Source organism: Equus quagga, chromosome 8 (genome assembly GCF_021613505.1).
Source record: "Equus quagga isolate Etosha38 chromosome 8, UCLA_HA_Equagga_1.0, whole genome shotgun sequence".
NCBI lineage: Eukaryota > Metazoa > Chordata > Mammalia > Perissodactyla > Equidae > Equus > Equus quagga.
This window is the reverse complement of record NC_060274.1, coordinates 30,168,007-30,185,280: the sequence shown is the minus strand read 5'-3', so window position 1 is coordinate 30,185,280 and position 17,274 is coordinate 30,168,007. Positions and strand designations below refer to the sequence as shown.

Genomic DNA, 17,274 nt, shown 5'->3' with positions numbered 1-17,274 from the left:
CCTGAGGCAAAATACCTAGGGCCTTTGAATTCTAAAATGATTCAGGAGATATAGTTCCCATAGCATAATACCTTTATTTGTAAGAAGTGCCTGTCACTAAATATGTAGTGCTTGTCTGCCTCATAGGCTTTTGTTTTGAAAGTAATTGATAATATTAACCCAAGTTCATCACCCACTCTCTCAATTCATTTTTAGGCGTCCCTTCCTTTTTCTACCCAGCATATTGAAATCTCCATCCTTCGCACTGAATAATTTATTGAACAAACTGGCTGAAATATATTTTGGAGTCACGTGATTACTTAAAAGTTTCCTTCCAAAATAAGTCAGTTGAAAGAAAAACACTGTCAAAAGAACAACCTTTGGGGGGAATTCAACACAGTCTCGCTCTTTCTGATGTGCCTGTGATCTTTTTAGGCTGCTGTGATCTCATGAGATGCTGGTGGGGTCAGCCTTTGAAAGAGCATAAACACGGAAATGCTTTTTAAGAAATGAAGCTTTTCTCTACTGGCAGCACGTGGTTTGTCTCTTGGACAAATTGAATTGATGACAGGGAGAATTTCTGCTTCCATTTAATATTGAGAAATCATATAATGATCCACGTTTATGATATTTACTAAAAAATACCCAAAGATTTAAGCTATTACAATGTGATTAAGGAAAGCATGACTGTGAGCTCCGACATCCAAATGACATCCTTAGAAGCTAAGATGGAATTGGATGTGTTGGCTTCAGCAAATTTCTAATCTTCCATTGCTGTCTGTAAAGCTCAGCTGGCGCTCTCTTGCCAGTGTCATAAGGACAAATTATTTATTATAGCCTGTGAGATGCTCTAAATAATTGGAGATAATATAGAGAAAATATATTTAGTAAATGAAAGGTAATGTTCACAGAGTAACTCTATCTAATGCCAAGCGATAGATATTTAACATTAGTTGTGTTTAAAAGTTTAGAAAGGGAATGATAAGTATTTATTTTCATATTGTAGTGAAAGTCAGATTAACCCAGACTGAGTGGAAAATAATGAGATATTTTAAAAAATCTCACTCCCCCCAAAATAAAGATATTCCTTAGGAAGGGACCTACAACTCTTGTGACTCTAGAATATATTTTTTCAAATAAATTTTAAAGTACCTTCTAAAAACAATGATTTGAGTTTCTTTTATTTTCAACTGTATTCACTTATCAATTTAAAAAATTCTTTTCTGTCCTTTTTATGTAGTATATGAAATCTTAGTAAAATTACATACTTAATCGTCGGGTAGTTAATATTCCCTTGGCATCTAGGAAAATGTTTGGCTAAGCAGAGATCTAGAATATCACTGAAGCATTTTATTATTGACCTAAAGCTTTGTATTCTGACTAAACAAATAACCTGGGTAGGTCCTGCTGGAGAACTTGGAAGACAAACAACTTTTAAGTGGCACAATCACAAGCATCAAGAGGAATCTGGAGAAATAAATCCCAAGTGCACATATACAAGTGATTTTGAAACTCTTAAGAACATTTATTACCTAGGTAGTATGAAAAGATTGTATCAGGCTTAAAACTTGAAAAGTTTCCCTTCTTTTTTCTCATTTACCTGCTCTCTCTCAGAAGGTGTTTGACTATTGGAATTACGTAGGTCTTTATTTATTAATACTTTCCTGGTAAAGTTGCTACCAATTTGTGTTGACAATTTAAGAATTTTAAAGGTATTTGGCTTTTTCAACAAAAACAAGTCAAACTGTGCCATGCCTTCGTTCTTCATCCTTTGCTGGAAACAGGCTTTAAAAAAACATGGAACTTTAGTGAGATTCTGTCGTACTTCTTCTATTCTGTTGGCTTGCTTTTACTTTATTTTTTTATGCAAAGTAGAATCTTCGTTTTAATTTGCCTGTTTAGCATTTCGTATTTTATCTGTGGTTTTGACTAAGTTGATTCGTGTTGACGACATTTGGCACACGCCTTGAAGTGGATTTTTTCTGTAGTGTAGAGAGTACAACCAATCATTTTTGTGACCCTACGACTATCCAAATTTGTTAACAGTTCTGTGTTAGGATGAAAAGTGAGTTCTGCACAGTGTAAAGTTCTGTCCAGCCTTTGTGTATAGTCTCCTGGGTCTCCCCAGTGAAACTAAATCAGGACAGTATTATGAAGCTGCCCCCTCGGTGATCTCTCTGGGTACACAGCCACTCCAGGCTGTCTTCCCCAGTCTCCAATTCAATTTCTGACAACCAGGAAGGCCCCCAACCCCGGTGCATCCTCTGTGTATACCTGTCGTTGGTCCTCTGACCTGGTCTTCTCATCGCAATGCAGAGACACCTGGAAGAAACTGGGATGTTTTTATGCTTCTGTTAGTTTGTTCTATCCTGTTTTCTACAAAGCTAAAGTCTACTTCTTCAGGAACATTTTTGTTCTCTCTCATTCTTAGAAACAAAACTTCCCAGTTGAAGCCATTTGGCTTACTTTATGTGATAGCTAGAGTCAGTCATGCAAGGTCAAGTTGAAAGGAGCTGGGAAATTGGGCGCAGTGATGGGATGGGGGCAGCCGAGGGTCCTTGGAGAGGCGGAGAATCAGTAACAGACCAACGACATATCGAGATAAAAACATTTGAGCAATCTAAAAAGATGAGTCAGAACTAGTCCAATGGCAAAGGAGCAGGAAAGATGTAGTCGGAGCTATGCCACCGGGTGAGCTCTTGGAAGGCTGACAAATTAGGACCTCTCTGAAGCATGCATTTTATATTTAATAAAGGAAAGAGTAAAGACCTTTTTGCCAAATTCACATATTTCAGGAACTTGGCAGTTGATCTATTTTAGTAGTATGAGGCAAAGTGGCTACTATCCACCGGGGAGTGTAATAAATGGTGTTGAATTATATTATACTTCTTCAGGCTACTTAGTCAACTTTTCTGTGGTACATTTACCCTGATAAATGTGGAAAAGATAGTGTACTTCCTACAGACTTAGAAAATTTTCTTATAGCGCATAAAACTAAGTTGATATAGTCCCTTATTGAGACTTCCCAGGCTCAGAACTTTACTAGATTTTGGACCATATTTACACCATACATGCGTGGATATTTTTCAAGGAAGTTTGTACTTTTTCTTTCAACAAGTTTGGTGTGTACTAAGTATGTTCCTCTTTTTGAAGAAATAATGTTTAGTTATCTCAGACAGTGGATATTTTTGTTAAAAAATATCGAATTGAGGGGCTGGCCCAGTGGCTCAGTGGTTAAGTTTGCACGTTCCGCTTTGGCAGCCCGGGGTTCACCGGTTCAGATGCCAGGTGCAGACATGGCACTGCTTGGCAAGCCATGCTGTGGTAGGGGTCCCGCATAGAAAGTAGAGGAGGATGGGCACGGATGTTAGCTCAGGGCCAGTCTTCCTCAGCAAAAAAGGGAGGATTGGTAGCAGATGTTAGCTCAGGGCTAATCTTCCTCAAAAAAAAAAAAAAAATGTCAAATTGAGTTTTCCTAACTAGTGATTTAAAACATGCTTTAAATTAAATCCAGGTGGATACTTACTAGGTGTTTAAACTACCCAGACTACTATACTAAGGGGCTTTTTGACAATGTTATGAGTATATTTTAGCATTTTTAAAAGGTTCGGATCTTCAATTATTTATTTTCCAAAATATTGTAAAATATATTACAACTAGGAGGGAACTTTCAATGTAATTCAGTTGTTTATTGAGAATCTGTTACCAGCTTAGCCTGGTGTCTCAGGTGGGCATATTTTCTGCCTTTGAATAACTTATTTCTTTTTGGGAGAAAAGACATACTTAATGCAGAGAACAATTCTGTTTGCTGTAAAAATAATGGCTGGATTGTATGATTAAGACTAATGGCTTCCAACTCAGATTTTCTATCAGAATCAGCTGGGGAGGTTTTTAAAAAGACAAATTCCAACCTCCACTGGCAGAGATTCTGACTCAGTGGGTCTTTTCTCAACAGTCCTCCGCTGACGGTGACATTGTAGGAGGTTCAGTGGAAGATGCCTCGTGCCAAAATAACTTAGAAGAGACAGAGATCATTTTGGATAGACAGCTTAGCTCAGAGTAGAGTAAAACATCTTATAATTTATTCTTCTCATTGGGTCCAGGCCTTAGTCACCAGAATCTTTTAATAACAAGTAGCTAAGTTAATCGATGTCTCTGCAGATATTTTGTTATATTTATCTAACTGTTGTACTGACTAATAAATATTTCTCACTGATAACTGCCGTAAATTTTGCATTTAATTTAACTAAGTTATTTTTAATAACTTATAACTTAAAAGTTAGTTTTTATGAAATTACGTATTTTCTACATATCAATGTTCTTCCTCCCCTTCTTAACAATTCATCCCACAAATAAAGACAACCCCTTTTGTAAAGTAGCTAATATCAGACATGGTAAACTACCATAATATCCTAAGAAACAAAGCAAACAAAAAAAACCCCTTTGGATCTAGTCCTTAACTAGGTGCTACAAAATCTTGTTTCTTGTCTTTGCACAGAGCCTTGTTGGAAGAGCTGTCTGCACTCAATAGATATCATCTCTATTAGGATTATTTTGTCTCTCCTTCAACCTCTTCTCTCTTAAAACTCTGTTTTCCGTATTTCCTTAGTGAAAATCACTGTTTTTCAATCTCCTTTGCCACCTCCTCTTCTTCTAACAGTTCTTTAAATGCATGTTCGCCTCTTCCTTTCACTTCTTGTTTTATGTTCTGCATCTCTCTGAGTAACCTGGTCTTCCCTGCCTCCGCCACCTCCAGTGTGATAATTCCCCGGCTGACCTCCCCTACAGATCGCACTCCCAGCTCGTGTTCAACACTGTCCAACAGAAGTATAATACGAGCCACATATATAATTTTGAATATTCTGGTAGGCACATTTAAAAGACAAAGAATAAGTAGATTGAATTTAGTAATGTAACACAGAATATATAAAATATTAAACATTTCAATATAATGTAGTCAATATAAAGTTATTAGTGAGATATCTTACTTTTTTTTTTGTACTAAGGATCCAAAATCTAGTGTGTGTTTTACACTTACAGCACATCATAAGTATTGGAATACTTGGTCTATATTAAGATTTTATAAAATTTACAGTTGAAAACTAGATTCATATATCCAAGTGTTCCATACCTACCTAAAGGCCTCCCAACAACTGAATGGAATATCAACAAATTATTTTCCTTTAATGTCCACATCCACCTTGACAAAATTTGTACATCTTTTCAGTTTAATTTAATTTAATTTTTTTGGTTAGTAAGATTGGCCCTGAGCTAAAATCTGTGGCAATATTCCTCTATTTTGTATGTGGGACTCCACCACAGCATGGCATGATGAGTGGTGCGTAGGTCCATGCCTGGGATCTGAACCTGTGAACCCCGGGCCGCCAAAGCAGAGCATGTGAACTTAACCACTACACCACTGGGCTGGCCCCTGTCCGTCTTTTTTTTAGAAGAGTTGATGTAACTTTGATACAAAAGTCTATCAGTTTCAAAACTACATCTCTCCAAGTAAATTCATTTACTCTATGTCAACCTAGTGTTATTAACATGGGATTCACAGAGGTATTGCATAAATTGAAAAGCAACTTCAAAATGATCAATATCAATAAGACATCCTTCAAATTTTCCTTGGAGTTTTTTGCAGACAATTTAGACAGTGCTGTCAATTGCAGTTAAAATCCTCAGTGTATTCATTCATATTAGGAAAATGTGTAAAATCACTATTTATTTATATTTTATTTGAATTTCAACGTGAGTTCTCTTACTTTTCCAGCTACTTTGCAAATAAACTCTCGCTTTCCTTGAAGCTTCAAATTCAGCTCGTTCATATGCAGTGTGACGTTGGTGATGGAACATACATCATTGTGCCATATTTTTGTCATTGATTATTGGATAATTGGCCCTTATTCCTTTTGTTTCAAGAAAATCTTAAGTTAGAATTAACAGTTCAGTGAATCTTCGTAGAACTCTTCTACAACTTAACCGATAAGCATTGGCACAAAACACAGGTCATTAGATTTTTCTGCTGTGTTTTTCAAGAGTTCCACAAGCTGGTGATGATTCAGAGCATTTACCTGTATATATTAACTCTATACTAACAACTGTATCTGTGACACTTTCCATAGATTCTGTTTTAAAAAACTGAGCACACAGGTATTTTCAATAGGTATAATGTGTTGATATCAAGCAATAAGACAATCTAGTTTTAAAATGCTAAGTTTCGATTTTTCGTCTAGCATAGTTGAAGCATTGACCATCGTGATAGAAATTAATTTTTTCATCTCTGGCTAAAACTCTTCAACTGGTATAAAACGTTTTAAAATATCTATGTCATGAGTTCAGTTTTTAGATAGTGAATTGACAATATTTCTTCATAGATTTGGAAGTCCTTTGAGAAAAAAACAGAACCAAAATATTAATTGGGCAGCATCCCTCATTTCCAAACTCTTGTCAGAGTGTCAGATGCACGTTTGAGCGTCCAGTCCTTTGCTCATAAATGTTCGGGAGATCATCCTGCCTTCACGGTCAAGTCCAAAGTCCTTAGCATTCATTTCCGTGATCTTGTCCTCCCAATCTTCCCAACTTCGCCTTTTCTACTCCCTCCTCTTAAGCCTTCATCCGATCATGCTGACGTTGCTGTGGGTCTCCCATTCTCCATGCCATTCCACGTTTACTCCAGAAAGAAGCACCTGTCCCCTCTCCTCCACCCACCTATCTTCCTTCTACTCGTCTTTCAGAGCTCAGCAGAGAAATCATCTTCTCTGGGAAGCCCCTCCTGACAACTCTCTCCTCCCGGTCAGCCTGGAATTCGTACCCCTCCATTGTCCCTCATCTCTGACACCTCACCATAGCACTTAGGACAGTATATTGTAGTTGTCCCCAGCGGACGGTAAGCTCTTTGAGGGCAAGGACAGTGCTTTTCGTCTCTGTTTTCTTAACACCCAGAACAGCCCCTGGCATGTAATGGTGCTCAGAAAGGGTTTTGGAATGCCCATTAACTGTCACATCACATTTGTGTCGTGTGTTTCAAAGGATACCTGACTGACCATGTATAATAAATAACTGTGCTGTGTTTTGGGGTTCCACTCTTCACTTTCGGAATAATGCATTACTTTTAAATATAAGAACTAAATAAAGAGTTGGACATCCTCATTTAGGAAGTGTACTGGCATCTTCTTCTTACTCCTCTAAAAAGGTTCCAGCCATTTAATTTATTTAGTATGACCTAAGTTTTGTAATTGTATTCAAGATTGTTTATTACTGGATTGTTTGTGTGTGTTGCTAATCAATCATCTTTTCCTCTTTCTCTCTCGGTCCAGCTCCAACAGAGGCCACTCTGCACCCACATCTAGGTAAGTCTTTAAGACCCAGTGTCGTTAACCTTAGCATTAGCTCTCCTGTTTCACTCCTCTGACTACGTGGGCAGATGGTATAGAGGTGAGCAAACTCTCCATCCTCTGATTCGCCAGTCGTGGTCGTTCACTGGAATCAGACTCAGGTCCAGATTATGCTTGAACACAGGACCTCACCAAGGAGGCCGTCACGCTGCCCAGCTGGGCTGATGGAAGGACTTTTGAACCCCTTAGTATGTTCGTCCTCGGGATCCTGTCCAGTGTGATCTTTTGTTCTAATGCTGCCTTTTCCCCAGAGCTCCTACTCATCATAAATAGTACAGCACACAGGCGGTGGGACAGGAGCTGAGAGCGTAGAGGAACTGAGGTCATTTCAGATTTCAGATGTCTGCTCAGATTAGTACTGGGTTGTCAAAAAAGAAGTAGTTTGATCATTTCTTCAAAAATTGAAATGAGGCTGTTTAAATAACTCCATGCTTTGTTTAATGGTGCCATTTAAAGGTACCACCTCTCATTTTCCTCACCGTGTTTTCTAGTGCCCTGCCCTTAGGGGTCCACGGTTCTCGGGGCAGCTTTGTGTAGTGGTTAAGAGTACAGATTCTGGAGCCAAACTACCTCATTTTATCTCACCTTCACCACTTGCTAGCCACGTGACATTTAGCAAGTTACTTAACCTTTCTGTGACTCATTTCCTCACGGGTAAAATGGAAGGAATAATAGTACCTCCCTCTTGGGTTGTTATGAGGATTAAATGAATTCGTCTTTGTAAAGTAGATAGTCAATGCTATAATAGTCTTTGGAAAGAAAGAAATACATGAACAAATAACCACTGAGGCTTACCCATGCCTTCGGAAGAAATTCTCTGAAGAGCAAGTGATCTTTAAGAGTTAAATTTCCCATTTGTGTCAGTGAAGACATATTTTAGAAGCAATTTCCTAGACGACGCTGTTTAATGAGAATGAGGAGGAGCCCTCCTGGCCCTCTCCCACCTTGTCAGATGTCTCTCCTGTGGGACTTGCAGACAGGTCATTGATTTGTCTCTCGGGCTTTTCCTTTCAACCTATAAACCCAATTAATTTATTTTTCTCTTTGGAAAATCTGCCTTGGGAAGCTCTACTTTTATGTAATGCTACAGCTCTGGGCTCCTCTTCTTTGGCAGGCGAACGTGAGTCCTTAGAAGCATGCCTCCTGGCGGCCGAGGCGGCCGGGTGAACTGCGGTGGCCCAGCGAGTCTGGGCCGGTTGGGTGTTGGAGAGAGCTGTACCCCATAGGCATTTTAGGCACTGCATCTAATCACTCAGAGGAATCATTAAATCACTCCCACGCACAGAATGCATCAGAGTGTTCTCTCCGGTCTAATCCACATTCTCCCCGCTGTCGTGCCCGAGGCCTCGGGTCTGAGCGGCCGTGCCTCTCAGTGCATGCTGGTCCACCTGCTTCCCAGACTTCGTTATGTGCTTGCCTGCTGGCCTGCCTGATCTGAAGAGGGCGGGTGGCTGTAGGTGGCGATGTCACCAAAGAGAATTTGGAAGTGTGCTTCCTGACATTTGGAGGTGGTCTTAATTACCCGGTGAGTTCAGTGAATTATATTCGAGGGAGCCAAAAAAAAAAAAGGTAAAATATCACTTTTGAAAAAAAATAAAATTTTTGGTTATTTTTTGTTAATCAGACCATATGATTTTAGTTTTTCCAGAGAGTATGTGTAAACCGGTTCAGACAAAATTGTACAGCCCAGAGAATTCGTATTAGCGGAAACAAACTCCCCAAGCAAACCATGAGATTCAGATGAGAGAGTTTTTAAGCATTAAATTAATAAAAATTCGTAAAGAGAAATTTATAAATTAATAAAAATTTGTAAAAAAAAGTTGTAAAAATACAACTTGAGTAGAAGTAATTTTCTTTTCTTACACAACCTTAAAAACGAGCCCACTTACGTTATATGTGGCCATGAGATTGTTTTTATTGTCCACCCTCTCTATTCGGTGGAAATATCACATACTCTACAGTTTATGAAAACAGTATTTGCTCTTGGCATGCCCCAAGTTCCTCTAGAGCTTAAAAACGGGTATTTAATACAATCTCAAGCGTACTGATAATATATTTAAAACTATGGATATTTCCCTGGCATTCCTCCTAACTTCCAGCATGACTTTATTTAAGAGTTTTGCTTGTTTGTGTAGATAACTTCTTCAAGGCATCTCTGAAGGAAAAACATGTTAATTTGACACACGTTGAATAAAGAAATGATGAATATAGAGAATGAGAGGAAGCAAGCCAGGGCAAGAGGGATGGTAGGGAAGAGAAGAGGAAGTGGGTTAGTAAATACCAGCAACGTTAGTTGACAATAACTAGACGGAATGTTCCATCCTCTTCTCTGCTTGCTTCAAAGTGAATTGGACACAGTCTGTTCTGGGCGTGTGGAGCTGTGAGAGGCAAGTCTTGTGTGACCCCTCCTTGTAGTCAGTGCTGACCTTGGCCTTCTGCTTCTCCTGCCTGGTGACAATTTGGTGGAGTTCCTCTTTGGGACTCTGGTTTCCAGACGGAGGTGTCTGAGCAGCAGAGTCTTTCCCCTTGTGCTTGGTAGTTGAGGGGCAAAGCAAAGATAATCAACTCCTCATTTGAAATTCAGTTTTAATTTAAAATACTGTTTTTCTTCATAAATGCAGCGCGTTAGCCCTTTTGTGCAGCTTAATCTGTTGTTTCGTTTTTCTTTAATTGCTTGCTTTAATTCTTTCCTAAATACTTTTCTTTCAGCTGAAATACATAGCGACAGTATTATCCTACGAGATGACTTTGACTCCTACCACCAGCTGGAATTGAATCCAAATATATGGTAAGTTACAGCAATATGCCTCACTTTGGTTCGTTTAATGAAAAAAACAATGGTGCTGACTCTCCCTTGGATCTCCCTTCAATCGCTCTTTAGCGGTAAGGTATCAGTGAGAATTGTTAACTGAGGAATCCCGCTTAATGTAGACTGCGTATGTCTATTTCCTGACTTCTTCAAGGACTGGATCCGGAGTCCCTCAAAGCTGCGAGTGTGGTTAGATGTTTTTTCAGCTGTACAAGTTCTCTACATAGAAAACGTTATGCTTTAGTGTGTCTAATAATTGCGTTCATGCCAAGCAAAAGAAGGGAAATGGTTTATCTGAAATGAGAGATGATATGAGTCATACTTCCAAATAACTTCTAAATTATCGAATCACCTCCTTGTTAACACTCCAGTCTCTCCTTTGAAGGCTGTTTAGGTACAACTCCATGGGATTTTTGAGGGCAAAGAAATAATGAACCAAAACTCGTTCATTAAAAACTCACTGAATACATAAATGGATGAATAAATTTATTGTGTTTTCGCTGACTTTGGAGAAATAGGTCTGTCGATGCAGAGCTACAATCAGTCTGCATAATTTGACAGAAAATCTGAATCTGCTTTTTCTGTGATACCATGTTTTTGTATACACAATTAAAAGTTCAAGATAAATTAGAAGTTCGACTGTAAACTTCCAAGTTGCAAGCAAAGTCCAAGCAATACTCAAGGCTAGAAAGAGAATAACCATTTCATCCTTAAATGTCAGCATATGTTTTCATTTTTGTTTTTGTTTATTTTCACCGTTCAACAAATGCTAAGCGATAATTATTTTATTTATATAGTAAATTAAAAAGAGATATGGCTCCTTCTCTCAAATAACGTATAGTTTAGTACAGGAGACAGTAAAAACGTATTTTTAAAAAGCTTATAATCCAAGGTAGAAATCCTGAAGTGTAATAGAGTGTTGCAAATAACATATTGTAGTTCCAGAAAAGGAGAGACTACTTTGGTAGGAGTTTCTTGGAGAAAGTGGCCCTTGACCTGAGAGTTGAAGATGACATACAGTGATAGAGAGTGTTGGTGCTTAAATACTTGACGGAGGAATTTTTATGTCTTTTCCAGGAAGAAATATAGATCTAGGTGGTATAAATATACAGAAAAAAAAAATCAGACTAGACAGAGTCATAAGGTCTCATAATTTATATGCCATTTAAAGCAATAATTTATCAACAAAATTTCACTTCCCCGTGAACATATCCTAAATATAAATTTCTTAAAATAAATTGAAAATCTTTATTAAAAAAAGGCCAAAAGGATTTCTAAGCACCACTTTTACCCAGGAAAAATTCTCTACTTCTCTGACATTTGGCTTTTATATTCCATTAATGTAGATGTTATCAGATGATTGTTTCTTTCAAGGCAAGTTCATTTCTGTCAAGCTAATTCATTTTCTTCAGTGAGTTTACTTGACAAATACAAAATGTGACTTTTATGTGGTTCAAATTCTGTTGTTTTTAAAATCAATAAAACGTGATTGATTTTGCTTCACCCATTTTCATGACTGATCTGCTGTTTCTTGACTGAAGTTATAGATTTTGTGTCCCTATTACTTAAGCTATGGTTTTTCCTGCTTTTTTAAAAAACCTTTTATTAACTTTTAAAAGCCACGTATTTCTGTCTTCTATCAAATATGCTTCAGAGTAGTTTTATCTTATCCCTTGTTGTCCACAATCTCCTTCATCTAGCCTCTTTAAGATCAGGAAGCAAACGAACAAACAAACTAGGAAGTTGAGAGATGACTTTGTTGAACAAAAGTGGCCTTGGGCTCCAGGTCAGGCCAGGCTGGTTTGACTCTAGAGCCGCCCCTTGCCCGCTGGGTACCTTGAGAAAGTGAAAAGCTAGCTTCAGCTCTCTGAGCTCTGTTTCCCCGTCAGTAAAAGGGAGGCAAATACTGTCCTCACAGCATTGTTTTAAAGATCAATGAGTCGGAAAGTCTGGCCCCATGCCTGGTGAAGTTAGTTCCCTCTCTCTCTCCTTCCCTACCTTTCTCTCTCTCCCTCCCTCTCTTCCTCTCTCTCTCCTTCTCCCTTTCCCTTGGTCCCTCTCTTTCTCTCTCCCTCCCTCCCTCCCCTCCTTTCTTCCTCCTGTGGCGTATTTCCACATTGGTCTCCTTGTCTCCGCTAAGCCCAGATATGATCAAAAATCATTATTACGAAAATAATCTTCAGCCAGTTTATTTAAATGAGTCTCCAAGCCTTTCCACATTGCATTTGGATGAAAAACAGACATCAAATTAAATATATTTGTATTATTATATTAAGGAGAATATATTATAGTGGAATCATGGAGAAGGAAAATAAAAAGAGGGTATCGGATCCTTTAAATCCCTTAAAAATAGACATAAACTCCCTAAAGTCAGAAACAGCACCCACTAGAATCAGATATTCCAGTGAGGCATTTCCGGTAAAGTAACAAAGTCCTGTTTTGTTTTGGAAACTCACAGGCAGTTCTCACTCTTCTAAAGTCTCTGCTTTCTTGGTACACGGATTGGCACGTGAGTTTTGTCCCTTGTGAAATTGTCTTTGATTCTTTTCACCCCGAGAATTAGCAACCACTGGGCACCTTTGTGGCAGTGTGGGAAGGAGAGTCCTTGCTGCCAACTCCATCACTCTGCACGCCGTCACACACCACCACGTGGGAGCACGGTGCCCGGTGTGCCTCAGCCAAAGTCCCATGACTAAATACATCACCGAATAATTTGCCACAGGAGAAAAATGTGCTACTTTTATGAGCATGTTTCTCCCATCGGGTTCAAAAAGCATCATATGCATTATTTAATTTGTAATTTTTGAGGACAAGCAAAACTAGAAATTAGGAGACTAAAGTCATGTCTGTGCCATGTTGGAGATCAGGTTAGCAGTGAAAGCGCTCACAACTTACTTGTTTCCTTTAACGTCATTTAATGAAGCCAACTTTTTTTTCCACTCCACTTCATATAATTCTGTATCCACGTTTGTTACCTCATGTACAAAAGACTGTGTATAAAAACAAAGAACATAAAATGATATTACTATTATTATGAGTGAACATAACAGCCAAGTCACTATTTCAAGTGTTTGACGGCACTGGGAAGGGAACCAAGAAACTTTTTTACATCAACTCAATATTTATTGCACTATCTACTTACTTTAAATATTAGATTTTATTTAAAAATTGATAAATGTACTTGGCAAAAAGTCTGGTAATATTTAAAAAATAATAAAAATAAGACTCCCCCCCCACGCTGGACCTATATTCCCTTTTCCCAGAGGCAACAACCATTAAGAGTTTCTTGCCAGGAACTTCCAGAAGTTGTTTATGCTTACACAAGTGTAGCTGCTTTGAATTCTGTCCGCAAACTTGGGTATCAGAGAAATAAAACTTTATTTTTTCACAACCCAACTTAATATCTTTTCATTGTTCCCCCTTCTACTAGTGGTGGAAACTTAATTTTGGTCAACTTTGGCTTGCCCTCTCCCATTTTTCTGATGTTGTAACTGAGTTTCAGAGGGCTGATTAGTGCAAAAGCAGGGAATAGGGTGGGGACGCCCCTCAGTCCCCCAGTGATCTGTTCCTATCTCATCTGGTCTTTGATGTCTGGTCCACACAGAGCGGCTTCATCCTTGTCCTGACTGCTCCTTCAAGGCACTGGCTCTGTTTTGATCCCTGCTTGAGGACATGGAAACTGTTCTGCTGCTCCTGGACCGGGGCTGTGGGCCTCTTTGCGATGCTGTGCTCTGGTGTATTATCATGCACATTAGGTCCTTCTGCCTCCCTGAGATGCAGAGCATAGAGTCCTTCTGCTCTTTGGCCCCAGATCTCTCTGGGGTTCTGCTAGGGAAGTGGCCCTCTGTCCCCTCACTCGCTCAGTGCTTCTGATTGCTTTGTTTGAATGAGAGATGAGAAGTAAAGAGAACTACAAAACCCCTTTATTGGAATATAGTGGCATCTCAGGCTTGAGGAGCGGGAGGCTTCTCCACGTTATCTTTGCTCTGATGCTGGACCACACGCAGGTGCACCTCTGAACCACAACAGTGACTTTATCAATTCAGATGTGCCCAAGAGGGTGCGAGAGTGTGGATAGAGCAGCACCAATTTGTCAGCACTGCTGACAACTCTCCATTATCAAGTGTGTTCAGTACTCTTGCACTGCTGATGATGAACGGGATCAGTTAGTGTCTTATTCATAAAGAGGTAATCTTCCAACCAAAAAAAAAAGATGGGAAGAGAAACCCCACGTAACTAAATTTAGGAGGAATGTAAGGACCTACAAATATGCTTCATCTTGTTAACATTTCACTTAAGCATTCACTACTTGTACATCAACTACAGTTTATAGTTGCTTTTTATGAATTAAACTATTTTAGTAGAATATAAACACTGCCAGTATTTCATGCAAGTGGAGAGCAATCTTGATTTTTTTTATTAAAAATAAATATACCTAATAGCCAAAAATCAGGAACATCCTAGGTATCCATCAACAGGAGAATGGGTAAACAGTGATACATCCATACAATGGAATACTACTCAGAAATAAAAAGGAATGAATTACTGATCATTGAAACAACATGGTTGAATCTCAAAAATATTATGTTGAATGAAAGAAGCCAGACCCCAAATAGATCTGACTCTGTGGTTCCACTTATATGAAATCTAGAATAGGCAAAATTATCTAAAGTGCTAGGAATTAGATAAGTAATTGTTTCAGGGATGAGGGACTGACTGGAAAGGAACATGGGGAACTTTATAGGTGATGAATCTTATATATATTGGGAGGGCATGGGTTACATAGATGTGTGCATTTGTCAAAACCTGACATCTGTGTATTTCACTGTGTGCAAATCTACCTCAATAAAAAATTCCCACAATAATAAGAAAAACAATGAGAAAAAATAAGAAATAGGGGGCATTTCTTTTTCTTTCTTTCTTTTTTTTTTTTTTTTTTTTTTGCTGAGGAAGATTTGCCCTAAGGTAACATCTGTCCCAGTTTTCCTGTATTTTGTATATGGGTTGCCACCACAGCTTGGCTGATAAGTGGTGTAGGTCCACACCCAAGGATCCAAACCTGTGAACCCAGACTGCAGAAGCAGAGCATGCCAAACTTAACCACTGGGCCACAGGGCCTGCCCCCCCCCCCACCCCCCCAGGAGACATTTCTGATTCATGACATGGAGTTACAAAGAGTTCAGAGAGAGAGAGAGAGAGTTAAAGGAACTAAAAAGTGTATGAATTCTTAAAAATAATTTATGTTTTCTTAAGAAGTGTCTCTCCCCTCCAAGCATTTACTGAGTCAAGGAGAACTCTTTGTTTTGCTTAACAGATTATCCCTTTAATGTTTGTTTTCTGAAATTCACAGAGGGCGTGCAAAGCTATAATGTCACCAGGCTCTGATGTTCTAGAGGGAAACATGGGACTGTTAGAAAACACAATGACAAATGGCAACCAGGTGACAACAGATGTTTGCCCTCCAGCACAATAATAATAGCAGAAGTGTCCCATTCAGCAGAGATCAGGGACGAACAGGAGTCCCTCCTCAGAAGAAGCATCTTAGATGAGTAAGATGTGTTGCCACCAGGGATATGAGACATCAAGAAGAAAGACGCACATGAAGTTGTCTCAGATCCTATGGTACGCAAAGACCTCTGTCAGTTGGTTTATCAAACAGAAAGCCCCGTGGTTTACAGCTAAGGAACTAAAGCCATGGCTAACACTGCGTAGGATTGCTTGAATCAAGAAAAGGCTAGAACGCTTCCATTTTGAGGATGTAAAAGACCATAGTACAGGACCAGGGAAGCAGAGATCACAGACTCTGCTGCATCTGGTACTCTCTTGAAAATACTCATTTATTGAAGCAATCATTCTGAAATGGAACAAAAAGATTGGTGATTTGGCTTATTAAAGTTCATTTGAGAAAAATAATTGTCTGAACAAAGAATATGAAAAGACTGGGGTTTGAGGATGGGGGTGAGTTATTCTAGCTGGAGCTTTGTTCAGTGATTAATAGCTTAGCCCCTAAGAGCAAAGAAGTTAAGGAGGCAGTAAAAATACTTCATATTCATTAGTATCTTGGAGTATCTTGGCATCCCCCTTATATAAATAACAAAAACAGAGGGGACTCATTTAGCCAGATGTGAGAACCACAATGTTAGTAGAATTTCCAGGTAATCGGAATAAGGTAAGACTGATGAACAAGGTCACTGGGAAAGAAGCTGGATGAAAGGACATCCACATTGCTCAGTGTCCAGCAGGCCTGTGGGCAGTCAGCCTAGAAGGTAGCGCTGGGTGAAGGGGAGCACTAGCCATGGGCAGCAAGAACTCTGCACCACTGCTGAAGGATTTCCAAGGGATTCTTTTTTTTTTTGTAATGCTGATCATCCAGACAGGCTTACCCGGTGGAACATGGAGCATAAACCTTTCATTTTTTCAAGAGCAGGTGACTGAGGGAGATTATGAGTAGATGAGAAAAGTCAGGCAAAATAAATGTTTTCTCTGATGGCATGCCTATCCCAGAACTCTAATGTGTCAGTGTATTTTTTTTTGGTGAGGAAGATTGGCCCTGAGCCAACATCCATTGCCAATCTTCCTCTTTTTGCTTGAGGAAGATTCACCCTGAGCTAACATCTGTGCCAGTCTTCCTCTATTTTGTATGTGGGTCACCACCACAGCATAGCGGACAAGAGGTGTAGATCTGTGCCCAGGATCTGAACCGGCAAACCGGGGCCACCAAAGCAGAGCATCCTGAACTTAAGCGCTAGGCCACTGTGCGGCTGGCCCTTCTGATGTATCAGTGTATTTTTGAGTTGTGGGATTATAATTTGACTTTTAGGGTTTAATGGTCCAACATTCTGATCTTGTCTGTATCTTTCTCTAGTTTTTCTCTCACTTCCTCCCTCTTGACTTCTTCACCTCTTTCCACTATCTCTCGCTCGCTCTTTTCTTTTGTTAATAACTTTTTCCTCTTATTACAAAACTCTCCTCTAAGTTTCCTCTTTTGCTTCCTCCCCCTCTTTCTTCCTCTTTTCTCACCATGATGTAATTGCTCTGGGGAAAAGCTTCCTCTACAATAGAAAGGTTAAGCAGGAGGTATCCTACTAA

At 39.2% G+C, this 17,274-nt stretch overlaps 1 protein-coding gene across 1 annotated transcript in view; it reads left to right on the top strand.

Annotated features, from left to right (window-relative positions):
• RELN (reelin) overlaps positions 1-17,274 on the top strand; it is a 461,988-nt gene that overhangs the window by 209,015 nt on the left and 235,699 nt on the right. Inside the window, exons 5-6 of the mRNA XM_046670156.1 lie at positions 7,299-7,331; positions 10,086-10,164. Of these exons, the coding sequence (XP_046526112.1) occupies positions 7,299-7,331; positions 10,086-10,164 (112 nt within the window). The remainder of the gene's footprint in view (positions 1-7,298; positions 7,332-10,085; positions 10,165-17,274) is intronic.